This window comes from Micropterus salmoides, unplaced genomic scaffold (genome assembly GCF_014851395.1).
Source record: "Micropterus salmoides isolate LMB-PRFRI ecotype aquatic unplaced genomic scaffold, ASM1485139v1 Ms_hic_scaffold_16, whole genome shotgun sequence".
Taxonomy (NCBI): Eukaryota; Metazoa; Chordata; class Actinopteri; order Centrarchiformes; family Centrarchidae; genus Micropterus; species Micropterus salmoides.
Window position 1 is genome coordinate 9945247 of NW_024040707.1, and position 13530 is coordinate 9958776.

At 39.1% G+C, this 13530-nt stretch overlaps 1 protein-coding gene across 1 annotated transcript; it reads left to right on the plus strand.

The window, feature by feature from the left end:
* The first annotated feature begins 580 nt into the window (after positions 1–580).
* nt5dc2 (5'-nucleotidase domain containing 2) lies at positions 581–11444 on the plus strand. The gene is made up of 14 exons (XM_038722417.1): positions 581–1016; positions 5436–5620; positions 5713–5787; positions 5889–5944; positions 6143–6236; positions 7089–7217; positions 7687–7747; positions 7852–7954; positions 8056–8157; positions 8312–8393; positions 8593–8679; positions 9680–9820; positions 10210–10274; positions 10819–11444. The coding sequence occupies exons 1-14, from the start codon at positions 641–643 to the stop codon at positions 11078–11080; spliced, it is 1818 nt and encodes a 605-aa protein (XP_038578345.1). The 5' UTR covers positions 581–640; the 3' UTR covers positions 11081–11444.
* Positions 11445–13530: the final 2086 nt, after the last annotated feature.

Below are 13530 nucleotides of genomic sequence, written 5' to 3' on the forward strand. Positions count from 1 at the left end.
ATCGATCGCTGATTTGCCCCTGATCACAGCCGCCCACACTTTTGGCGAATTACTCGATTACTTGCATATCGGGCTTAAAATCGTGTTGGCCAAGTGTTAACTAGGTATGCAAAGCCTGTTCTTTTTACTCCACTACATTTACATTACAGCTTCAGAGACTGACGTTAGTTAGGCTACTTTACAAAATTAGCTCCATCTTGACCGACTACAAACGTGATAGTATAGCACGCACAGGGGCAATTTCTCTTTTTACTTCTTACATTTTACTAACAAACTTTTCAATATTTCTAATGCATGCGTTTTACTTGTAATGGAGTATTTTTAAACTGCTACTTTATCTGAATACTCACTTTCACCACTGCTTATAATGTCATTTCAACTAAATAATGTGTGTTTAGACTCTTTCAGTGTACAAAGGAAGGTCCTGATTGCATTTTGAAATTACATTTTGTCCGATGTGAATGGGTGGTTGTTTTGACCATAGAAACAGTCAGGACTATGGTTATGATTGGCTGCAGGAACTACCGATCCTCCCCTTCCAACCACAGGGGCGTGGCTATGTTGAAGGCGAAGGGATGTTTTCATCTACGAGCTTGCAGAGGCAGCAGTTTTTAGGCGTGTGCATACTCCAGCTGTAAACATGTCTCTTAAGACAGTGGGCACAGCATTAACCCGTGCACTGTGGACTACAGGAAACAGGACTCCCCCTCTTACGCGATCCCCCAAAGTAAACAGACTCTCTACCTCATGCAGGGTGTCTGGGGAAAGAAAGCAGGGCCACGAAAAGACAAAAGAACAAAGTTGCGTTTCGGACTCAGACAGGCCGAGTGGCGACGTGCCAACACCCAGCGAGCCTCCTCACAAATGCACGACGGGAGATAAGCGACTCAAGGAGCCCGTGGGTGCTCCCGGTGTTACTGGTGTGAGAAGACGGTCGTACACGTCCAACGCAGCTCCAGTGGACCAGAGGTCCTTCCTGTGGGCTCGTTACAATGACATGAAACGGCTGGTTCACGGTAAGCAGAGGGTCCCCTCATTGTACCCCAAGTTCCCCCCTATTTAGCATCGTGGCTCTCTGTTCCCAGCACCAGCGACGTTTAGCCGTTAGTGAGGACATTTTGTGTTAAACAGTTATCCTCTTTCAAAGTAACTTAGCCAAGCGCGGACAGATTGCACTAATGCGGCTGACTCCTCCATGCCAAACGCATTTTAGGATAACGTTTCAAGCACGTGCATGCTGTTTTTAAATCAAACGACAAGTTAAGAAGCTAACTTTGTTCTTCTACAGTCCCTCTATTTACAGCGCCCCTAATGTTAGCAGCATTAACATTGCCTTGTAGCTAATAGTGAAGAAATCTTAGTTTAGGGTAGGGCAGGGCAGCTTCCCGCAAAATCAAGCATGCAAAGTATTGGAATTTTTAATCGAGACTTGATCAAAATGTATGACAGCATTGAGTTAAATTGAGTCAGTTTGTTTAGTTGGTACATACTATTGCAAAACCGTTTGCAATATTATGTACTAACGTTAGATGTTTACTTTTCAGACGTTGTTCTGTCCACATGGCCCAGCCCTACTTTCAACTGTGTTGTTAAAGGGGGGAAGGGGAGGTAGACTTGAAGATCACTTTCTGCCAGGTCAGAGCTTTGATGTCCCCCAAGAGGAAATTCTTGTTGCAGCAAGGCAGGCATCTTGAACGCAAACTTGAAAAATAAACCCAGTAAAAACACACTACACAGACCGTTACAGACATCAAGTGCCATACTATTTGTGCAGTTCAGATTAAAACAAATTTGTGTGATAAAAGCAACAAAAGCTACAACACAAAGAATAAAGATAAGAAAAATTAAGTGATATGCTGTGCAGAGAACCAAGAGACAGTTTATAATGTAAACTGTAAGGATACATGCTGTAATAAGTATTAGAATTCAGTAACAAGACGATAACAAGATAAGTAACAATATGTCTTAAGCCTTAAGTAAACTTGCTAATCAAAATGAACTTTCAATATCAAAAATACTCACTCATTCAGTATAATGCCCCCTACAGTATTATGATATATGATTATAATCACTGATGCATTAACATCAACAATAAAAAGGCATTTTATTGCTGCAACTTGTCGAGGTGAAACTAATTTGAGTGTTTCATTTTTAACAGTGCTTCATGATTTATAAACAGATCAGATGTTGTTTTGTGCACAATCTTAATCTGGGTTATAGCTGTCAGATAAGTGTGAAGTAAAACGCTCAGTTTTTTTGCCTCTGAAATTTGGTGGAGTAGAAGTAGCATAAAATGGAAATACTCAAGTAAAGTACACGTACTTATACATAGTAGTTATAAGTGCAATACTTGCATACATGTACTTAGTTACGGTCCACCACTAGATATGTGGCTTGTTTCTTTTTTAATGTGTAAAATTGACTCTGCCAAAGCAAAGCATGGATTCTCAACATAATGGATTTTAATTAAAGGTGGTCATGCCCTCTCTCATTGACCATTGCATAGACCTAATCTTTTGAAATGCGACTCAGTATAGAAAGAGAAGCACTTCCAGTAGTAGAGTGGTTGGAGGGAAACTGGCCTCAGGGTTGTTACATACATGTCTGCTGCCCAGCTGCAGCCCTCATTGAACTGTCCCAGGACAGAAGGCAATGTCCCACTTTTTTCTTTAGATCGTTAGTAACACGGGCCTCTGCACATATTCCAGTCAGGGTTTTAGAGACCGTCTCAGGAACAGATTGTTTGTTTAATCTGTGCCCATGTGTTTGCTGTGTGACTGTTGTACTTATCAAAATAGTTGCCAGCAAAACTGATAAAGTAGATGATAAGAGCCTCTATTACAACAGGTAATGAATGTTATGCTCCCATTCAGCAATTAATTAAATTTTATATATTAAAAACACACTCTATTTTGTAAGGACTGTACAAAATGTTCTTTTTGGACTGACTTGGTTCAGTGTCAAGTCAGTTGACATTCTGGAAGTACACATTACACAACCTCTGATGCGCTTGCCAACCTCACTAAATCGACACCAGCAGAAGAGCTACGTCTTTCCGTTCTGTTGTCATACAGCACGTTTCATAATAAATAAGATTTTCTTTTTTTACATTATAGCATGAGTCAGACATTGTGAATGGCCAAATCAAAACTGTGCAAGGGTGAAACCATGACATAGACATTTGAGGTCCAAATGAGAGCCCTCCACAAGAATAAAAAAAAAAAGAAATGCATTGTCCACAATTCTGTGATATTTATATGTGGAAATATGCACATTGAGAACATATTTTTGACAATTACATTGAATTTGTATTTGAATTCACATTTAAATGAATAGTCTGATTTCTCCCAGATGGTGTCTGCCACTCTGTTCGTTTTGGTCAGTTGCTTACTGTTTACTGATCACATACATTGAATACTCTACTTCTTTTTCTATATTTATTTGCCTTAATATTATCATGCTATTTAGCTAGGTAAATAGTGTATAAGGAACAGTGTACATGCAGTCCTGTCCTACTGGGAACTGTGGCCGTTATTGTCCATCTATGCTGTCTTCAAAGCCACCAGACTCCTTTGACAAAAACAATAATTTTACCTGGCAGACCACGGGAGTTGGTGGTTTACCTCTGCCTCAATTGGTTAGTTTGTCACACACATATTTTCCTTAACGGTGTGTAAGATTTAGCGGCACCTAGTGGTGAGGGTTATGAATTGCAACCAACTTTCCAGTCTACAACTGCCCCCGACCCTTTCAAAGAGCATAGGACAGCTACGGTGGCGGACACAGCACAAAAGTTGTCTCCTCTGAGACAGCAGAGAGCAGCTAGTCAAGAAATGAGGTTTCTTTAGGTAGATAAATTAAGAAATTAAATTTATTTAATTTTTCAGTTAAACCATATATACAGATTGTGACTTGGCCACTGACGGATAACATGGAAATGTAAGCCAAGAGTGTGAACTGTCCATTATTGGGAGTATTTCAGTCAGTCACTCAACAACGTGGTGCTCACTCCGCGAGCTTCACTGCAGCACAACTGCTGTCCATGAATACGTGAAGCAGCATGAACACATGAAGCGAAAGTATCCTGGCGCACTTTGTCTAGACAGCAATGGCAGCCCTGCAAATTGTGTTTACTTTCTGTCTCCACACAAGCACAGCACATTATCAGCACGAGGACACGTAGTCCGTTAAAATGTATTTCTTCATCGCCTTCATGTTAAAAGCATAGAAAAGTAATTGCTGCCCCGCTGCTGTCATGGTAACGTAACGTTACACCATGTGTCATCTAACGTATATTTTCTGTTTATTTAACGGCCACGTATGAGCGAGAATGAATCTCATGTTACAAAGAATCTGTGAGTGTCTGTAGGCCTACAGTCTGGGTCGTTTTAGTTGTTTCCTTTGCCCCACACTGATGCAGAAATACATTTGATTATCATACTGCATTACTCAATATTGAAACAAATGTCAGAAACATTTAAAGTTTTAAGTAAAGTGGCCTATTAATGTCTGTTATTGTTATTATCACAACACAGCGGTGACGTCGAAATTGGATTCATTTTAAGATATGCTGATATTGTCATTATTCTTATGTGCTTCATCAGGATGTTTGAATAAAATATTGATTTATTGATATTTATTTTGGATAAATTGGTTGCTAGGGAAATGAAGAAGGGTCCGTTGGGTTGATGGATGAGGATCAAACACTGCAACACATGCCGTGATCTGAGAAACATTTGCTGCAGAATCCATTTGTTGAAGAGAGGAAAAAAAAAAGTGGTCCCAAGGTGGGATCAAACACTCAACCCTTGGATTACGATTCCTGCGCTTTACTAACTGAGCTAACCAAACAACATGTTAATTTAAGTGAATATTATTTCTTATATTCTCATCCAACATCTAATGGTTGAAAATATTGCTCCGATGCAAAATCTATTTGCCAACATCTACTGTATATTATTACTTATTGTTCTTTGAATGTACGTATTCAACGTAGTGATGAGTGTCTACATCGCCTGAATTCTACCAGAACAAGAAGAACGTAGTGACCGCTGTTTGTCTTTTTTGGGCTGCTGTAGAAACATGACGGTGCAACGTTTATTATGTAAGGCCTTTATACACCACTGAAAACATAGTTATGGATCTTACATTGCATTTCTGTTGATAGATGCTCAGAAGTATTACACACTGGAGCTTTAGCAAACAGAAATAAATAGAAAATAAATAGGACATAACAAGAGATAGATCCCTTGACATGGTTCATAAAAGGAGGACAGATTGGTATTACAGATTGGTTATACGACCCCTCAGCCCACCCCCAAAGAATGCGTGGTTACACCCACAAAACTGTGACTTGTGTTTTGCTTCCTTATCTTGCTTAGTCATTGATGTCTTATCTGATCTGCATATGACTGAGTTTCCCCATCTGCTCTCAGAATTGATTCCACCAGGTGCGTGTAACCTCCTCAACTCCTCCACCATCTACGCTAACAATGAGGTCAACCTGGCTGAAGTGGACATTTATGGCTTTGACTATGACTACACGCTGGCTCTGTACTCAAATGCGCTCAACACAATGATCTACAATAAAGCAAGAGACTTCCTAATTGAACACTTTAAGGTGTGTTTTACAGTAGTTGCATTAATTATATTGGCATTACAACTGCTTTTAGATTCAGGGTGATTTATCCAATTTGTCCTCCTGCTTGACAGTATCCTGAAGGCATCCGCAAGTATGATTACATCCCCAACTTTGCTGCTCGGGGGCTTCACTATGACATCCAAAAGGTTAATTTTTTTAAATCGAAAATGTCACATGGCAGGAAGAGAAATGTTTACATTTTCCTGTTTAGATAATTACAACTGAAACTCTTCCACCCTGCCTGTAGGGTCTTCTGATGAAGATAGATGCCTTCCATTACATTCAGCCAGGAACAGTATATCGGTAAGAACGGTTGATGCTGTGTGTATGTTGCAATGTTGCAAATATTAGTAAAACTTTCAGGCCATACTGACATGCAATTTAATGATCATTTTTTATTTTCTTATCTACATCCCTGTTTCTGAAGACAAACTCATCTATATGTAACGTCTAATGTTCCATGTGTTTTTAAGCTCATTCATTTATGTTTGATGTTCCCAGGGGACTGATGCCAGTGCCAGACGAGGAGGTCGTTCAGCTGTATGGAGGGACTTACCATATCCCCCTGCAGCAGGACAGTGGCTTCTATGGAAAGGTGAGGAGGAGTAATTATAGTAGTAATACGAATACAATTGGATAATGTATATCAGATACTTCAGCTCAGCTGGCTTTGAATGTTTGTAATTATTTTATTATTAATATTATTATTATTTATTACAGTTATTGCACTCAGCATTCCGATATGTTCTTCTCTGTGAAACGTGTTTGGTTTGGCACAGATGGGAAAGCTCTTCTTAACTTTGTGGGCTCAACACATCTGTCATAATCTCATCCAGTCACTCTCAAATAGGGATGTACTTCAGGATTAAATCTGTTACTGTCCTCAGATATGTCTGTATAGTGTCTGGCTTTGCGTGGCTTTACTATTACATAAATCCCTGATGCTGAATTTTGTAATCGCATTTGTTCCATTGTCGTCATGAATCAGCTGGAAGGCTGTGTTCCAGTCCCTAAAAAGCTGACCACAAAAACTCTGTGACCTGACAAAATCATTTGTTTTTAGTTGCAACAAATTAGAAGCTGCACTCAGTCAGTATTGAATCTGACAGTCACAAATATTAATCTGACCTGTTGGCTAATTAGGAGCAATTTGGACTGTTGTTTTGATTCAGGCTCAAATAGTTTTCGGTCCGTCAGGTTTTTTAAGTGTCTTCCTGCAGCAGGAAGTACACCTCTCCGTCTTCTAATTGTCCTTGAAACAGTCTCCAAAATAGTTTTCAGGGTAGCCTCTTAATGGGTAGTACTTGTAGTGAAAATTGTTCCAAATGTGATTACAAAGTTGTACAAAAGACCAAAGAGGTACAATAATTTTTAAGTTTCACAAACATTTACTGCATCCCTCATGAAAAAGCAAAGATAAATTAAGCATTAAAATGTGTTTTCACAGGGACCAAAGGTAAAGCAATTCATGGACATCTTCTCCATTCCTGAGATGACTCTCTTGGCAGTGGCAAATGATTTTTTCATCACCAACGACATCGACTATGATCCAGTTCACCTCTTCAAGGATGTCTCGGTGAGAATGCCCCCCAGATTCTCACAGTATTAGATGTTACACCCAGTGTTTTTGGTTGTGGCCTCACCCTGGAGCTCATACGGAGAATCATACTGTCCTAGTGTATTTGACTCTTTCCACATGCTGTCATTCTTCAGCTGGAGGCTCAGGAATCTGCTGAGCTCAGTGGTAGTATGCAGTGCACTCTCATGGGTAGAACAAAACAGAATAACTTTTTCCTCGTGCTCCTGGGGTGTTAGGGTTTCCAGTTACTGGGCACTACAGCGTGTCTGCTATGTCACTATAATATCTGCTTTGATAAAAAACATGCAAACTATACTAAGCATTTTCATATAATAGACCATTTCTTTCTGAGTGACTGTAGTTCAGAGCTGTCTTTTAGCAGAAAATAACTCATGCTAGATCAAGTGAGTGAGACTACCAAGAAATTGTTGAATAACACAGATCTGTTGCCTTATTTAATCCTCAGGAAGCAATTGGCATGGTTCACCTCAAAGGCTACATGTACAAATGGGTCATGGAAGATCTTGGTGAGAAGTCCTTTTCTTGTTTTTGTATCAAGTCAGCACATTGCTGCATCTAAAACAACATTACAGTTACACTTTGTGCTACTGAGCTGTCTTTCTCTTCATAGATAAGTTCATTCTCAGGGGAGAAGAGACTGATGCTGTTCTGCATCGATTGGTCAGTCATGGAAAGAAACTCTTCCTCATTACCAACAGTCCCTTCAGCTTTGTGTAAGTGTTCTCTGTCCGTGGCTCATCTCTTCATGAGTCCTCTCTGACTCATAATGACGGTGAACAGTTCTGTATGAATCTGTTTTTCTCCACGTGCGCAGGGATAAAGGAATGACGCACATGGTGGGAAAAAACTGGAGAGACTTCTTTGATGTTGTCATAGTGCAGGCAGACAAACCTCACTTCTTCACAGACTGTATCAAGTGAGTAAATATTTGGGGGAAATCTGTGAACAGAGCATCGATCATCTAATGCTCTGAAAACCTAGTACAGCTAAACAATCACATGGACTTCACTTCAGTTTCTTGTTTCTAAGAGAAATCTATGAACTGTCCTTAAACACTGTTACTCTTACAGACCTTTCAGACGGTTGGACGGTAATGGAGACCTTCAGTGGGAAAAGATAAAGAGTTTGGACAAAGGACAGATCTACAAACAGGTCTGTATTACTTTAGGCTACTGTCTGACCTCTCTGAAATGTTTCCTTATGTTTGAGTTGCTCCTGGTCCTCTTAGGCCTATTTCTCTCTCTATTTAATAGCTGAGTTTTACATGTTGTAAATGCTACACGTTTTTACTTGTGGCATTTTTTTTTTTGTCTTAACAAACTGTGGTTTGTGGTTTTCTTTTGTGTTTCAGGGAAACCTGTTTGACTTTCTCAGACTGACGGGCTGGCGAGGTTCAAAGGTTCTGTACTTTGGAGACCATCTTTATAGTGACTTGGCTGTAAGTGACACATACAAACACAGATGTAGAATCTCCACTGTCTCCATGTATTGCAATTCTGGAAATGTCCAATGTGGCATTTGGTTGAAGCCAGAGTCAGCCACACAGTGAACATGTCAAACACCAGATGGCAGTACAGACAACCTTATGTTGTTTAAAACAGTAAAATTAATGGAATGGGTTACTGTGTAAAGTAAATATGAAAAGATTAAAAAAGACATATTGTTTAAGTACTATTTTGAAATACTTGCTAATTAAACACACAATCAGCAAGGAAGGCAAGGCAACTTTATTTGTATAGCAACTTCTAAACACAGGAACCTAAGCAGAAGATGTGCATTACAGCAGCACTTATTAACACAATAAAAAGCTAAATAAAAGCAAGTGAAATTTTAAACAAATAGATTGAATGAGATAAAACAACAAAAGTATGCATAATAGACTAGAAATACAGTTACACTGGAGTAAGAAGATGCCCCAAATTCAATAAAAGAAATAAAAGTGCAGTAGAGAAACCAATTCATCAATGGCACAAGGGAGCAGCAGTTTGTAAATTAGATTTAAAATGGTTAAAGTTGGGGCGCTAGCTGTTTCCATCTGTGTACAGAAGAGTATCTGAATATATTTTCACTTGAGGCACTGCCACCTGAATGCTTCATAAACATATTTTGGCCCTCTACAAGCCACTGATTCACTTATAAAATGAAGACATCTAGAATGCTGAATAAACCAAGTTCCTGCAGAGTTTATAGTTAAGCAAACATAAGTTAATATGTGGTCTGAGAGGGCTGGTTGGTTATTGTATACCTCAGAAACGAAAACATTTGCTGCGCCTAACATTTCCCCAGTAGTTTTGTACTGCTTCTGTCTTAAATAAAGATACTGCATGCAAACTTGAATGAGAATTTCCCATCTTCCCAAGGATCCTACAATAACGATACTACAATAAATCACTTTACAGGCTACAGTTTAACCAAAGCAATTTCACTTGTTGGGTTAGGACCTGATGTTGCGACATGGCTGGCGTACAGCAGCCATAGTACCTGAGCTGGAGCACGAAACCAAAATGGTGAGCACAGACCGGTTTGGTCTCACCCTCACTTGGCTGCAGGCTTTAACCGGCCTGATGGAGCGCCTACAGGTGAGAAGTTCATTCCTGGAATGCAGGAGCTTTGACCCTATTGTTTTTACAGCAAACCTCAGTCTGCACTGGTACTTGTTTCCAGCTATTTGTCATTGAGTTCTTAACTGGTATGATGACAGTTTGATGGCAAATAAAGATCCAGTTACCTAGCTGTTTGGGTTCATGTAAGCTCTGGTTGTAATCGAGCAGTTTGGGACTGAATGAATGAAGCACAAAAATGCAATAAAAACAACTTTTCCACTCTGGTTCAGACCAAAGAAGACAAAATGTGTGTTCTCACCTTTGAATTGAGGATTAGATTATTCTTTGCTCATGTAAATTTTAGGCTTTATTTTAGAACAGTAGACTTTGATTTATTCATAGTGGTGTCTTCTTCATTATCCTAGACACATCGGGATCCAGAGTCTAAACAAGTTTTTCAGGAATGGCAGAAGGAGAGGGAAGAACTCAGGTGAGTACCGTTATCTTAATCCTTCACTCAGTCTCCACCCAGTTAACCCAATTCATTCTGGTTCATTTCTTGAAGCACTGATATAAAGGTGCGTAAACTTGAGTATTTAATTTTTACAGTACTTTATACTTCTACTCCACTACATATGCTTGACAGCAATAGTTACTACTTACTTTGAAGATTAAGATTTTAACAATGAGCATATAAAATATGAAGCTACTATACAACCACCCAACGGCATATAAAATAAGTTACTAAAATGAGTTCCACCTTGAGCAGCAACATCATTAAAATGCTGTTTACATGTTGCACATAATTTATTAATACAAAATATGATATATAATCACTCACAGACCATTCTGCCTGCATAATGAATTAATCCTTTAAGGACATTATACTTACAAAAGTTTGAGTGAAATACATTTGTAATTTGGTATTTTTACTTAGGTAAAATATCTGAATAATCCTTCCACCACAGCTAAATATGAATTGATATATATACTTAAATTTGTATTAACTTACACCCTAAACTTCTATGCCGCAGGGTGATGACAAAGAACCTATTCAACCCTCAGTTTGGCAGCATCTTCAGAACGTGTCACAACCCCACCTACTTCTCCAGGCGTCTGTGTCGTTTCTCAGACATCTACATGGCCTCCCTCAGCTGCCTTTTGAATTATGACCTATCGTACACGTTCTACCCCCGCCGCACTCCTCTGCAGCACGAGGCTCCTCTGTGGATGGACCAGCTTTGCACAGGCTGCAGGAAGACACCTTTTCTGGAGGAGATGTCTCACATACGATGAGAGCTGTATTCTCTTTGGTGACTGTTAGGATTTCATATTAGGCCTGGTGAATACTTGAGATTGCCTGAGGATTTCTGTCATATAGCAGTGTTTATTTTTAGCCAAGAAGGTGCCGCACAACTCTCTCCACAGGATGAAGCATTCCTGTTCTACACAGTGACCCACTTCCCCAATGAATTCGCTAGAGGGTGCTGTAGATTTAGCTGCTGTCCAGGGAGTGTGTGATTCAGTTAAACATGTTGTGGTACAAAATTGACAGACACTCCGGTTGTTGCCTGAATCGAAGTGAAATGGAAATGCTGAACAATAATGAGCTACTATCGCACAATTTAAATAAATAAATAAGTAAAATCTTATATCATAATTATGTGTTGATGTCTCATTAAACTCTTACACTGTACTCATCACATTTTAATGTAATAATAGGAGAGTTAATGTGAAGCAAGTTACCTTTAAGATTACTGAATTATGTACAGCCTAGTATTGAGGCTAATCTTAATTATTAAATACATGTAGTGAGTCGTGCCCCATCCTCATTCACTGTTAAATTGTCTTCCATTTATTTGATTGGTCGTTTGGTTGCTAGGCAGCGCAGCATCCATTCAACCCCACTGTACTCAGCATCTCAGACTCATTCATGTCCAGACGCCTGCCTGAAGACACAGCAAAGGTACTGGAGGCTACTCCCTGCACTCTATAACCGTGTTTGGCAAAACGTTCGTATTGAGTTGTTATGTGTTGGCGTGTGTGTGTGTGTGTGTGTGTGTGTGTGTGTGTGTACACAGTAGTTGCGACTGAATTGAAATAGCTGGAAGAACGAGTTAAGCGTATTGGTCAAGTTTTGTAGGGCTGTCCCGCGCAGGAATTATTGGTGTGGCTGCTACTTAGCATTGTTGTAGGTTGTGGCCAGTATCGTTACACGGATGATTGTTGTTTGTGATTAAAACACATAGGCTACTGTAGGCTGTTGCTTACGGTGTGCGGGAAATTATTAATAAAGACGCATGAAATGATTTATTCATTGTTGCCTTCCATTTTCGTGCATGTTGTTTTAACTCAGTAAGTATGAGATCCAAAAGTTTGGTTTCAAGAGAGACGCCCTTACTATAAAGTTAGACTCGCATATCGTTTGCTGACATCAATGTCGATTGGGAAGTGGGATTTGTCTTTAAACGCTTAGCCCATGACATGGTTTATTTTTTTAAGATAAAACAGTGTTTCTAATATTTCCTGAGGAGAAAAACCTTTTCAATTTGGCTAGCATATTGGGATAATGTAGTGTCTGTCAGATGCCACTGCAGATGTATCACATGTGGGCATTTGTTCACCCCACTTTATCAATCCTAAATGTATTCAATTGCACCCTAAAGTTTTGCTGGGTAATGATTTACTGTTTTTGTCTCCATATTAGTCACATCTTGACAAAGCGGTCTTTGAGATGTTGAAGTTAACTGTTCTAATTTGTAATTGGAAATTCATAAATAGGACTCTTTTTCCCCCCTGAAAATGATAGGATTTTTCAAATATGGACACTCATTTGATTAAATACATTAAAGAGCCAACAGAATGTAAAGTATTAAATGATTAAATACATTATTAACATAATGTAATTTCATAATTGTTATGTCAAAACACCCCTTTTTCTGTTTTGAGTGTATAATGGTATTTTTTGCCTTCCCGCAGCTATGCTTTTTATTTAGGATTGATTGCATTTCTTTGTCACACCATTTGACATTCAGTGATTGACTGCACTTCAGCACTCCTGTTCAGGGTTTATAGATTTATGTGACATTTGATGACAGAATGACATTTTCTCTCAATTTGCTACGACTCCCTGTTTCCCCAGCAAAGCCCACAGAGTGTGTGTTGTTTGGCCCTCCTAGACTGCAGAAATGCTAGAATACAGGTCTCACCCATCTGATGTTTTGTTCCATTGTGGACTGTAAAAATTGATTTATTCACTGAAAAAGCAATGCGAGGCAATAACAGTATTACATTACCATGAAGGAGTATAGTATTTTAGGTTTTGTAATGAAACTACTTGAGGAAAAGTGAAGATTCAAAGAATCATCTGATATGAGTTTTCTTACAGTAGAAATTAGATCCATCTCATTTATTGACAATACTGTGTGTCTACGGTTATTGAGAGGTATGGTTCCATTGTGTTTATTAATGAGAAAAGGTCAGAAAGAGAGAGGCTATCAGTCCATTTTATGTGTTACAGTATATCTCTTGAAGTTCAATTTTAGTATTAGAGGGATTTTCCTGATTCCATCCATCCATCCATCGTCAACTGCTTACCCTGCGTACAGGGTCGCGGGGATTTTCCTGATACCAACATTCTTTTCTTTAAACTCTGATACCCAGTGCCAATACTGGTATCAGGGCATATTAATTTTTGGTGGCTGGTGATTATTTAACATAGTTTTGAGTTTAAACACACCTTAAAG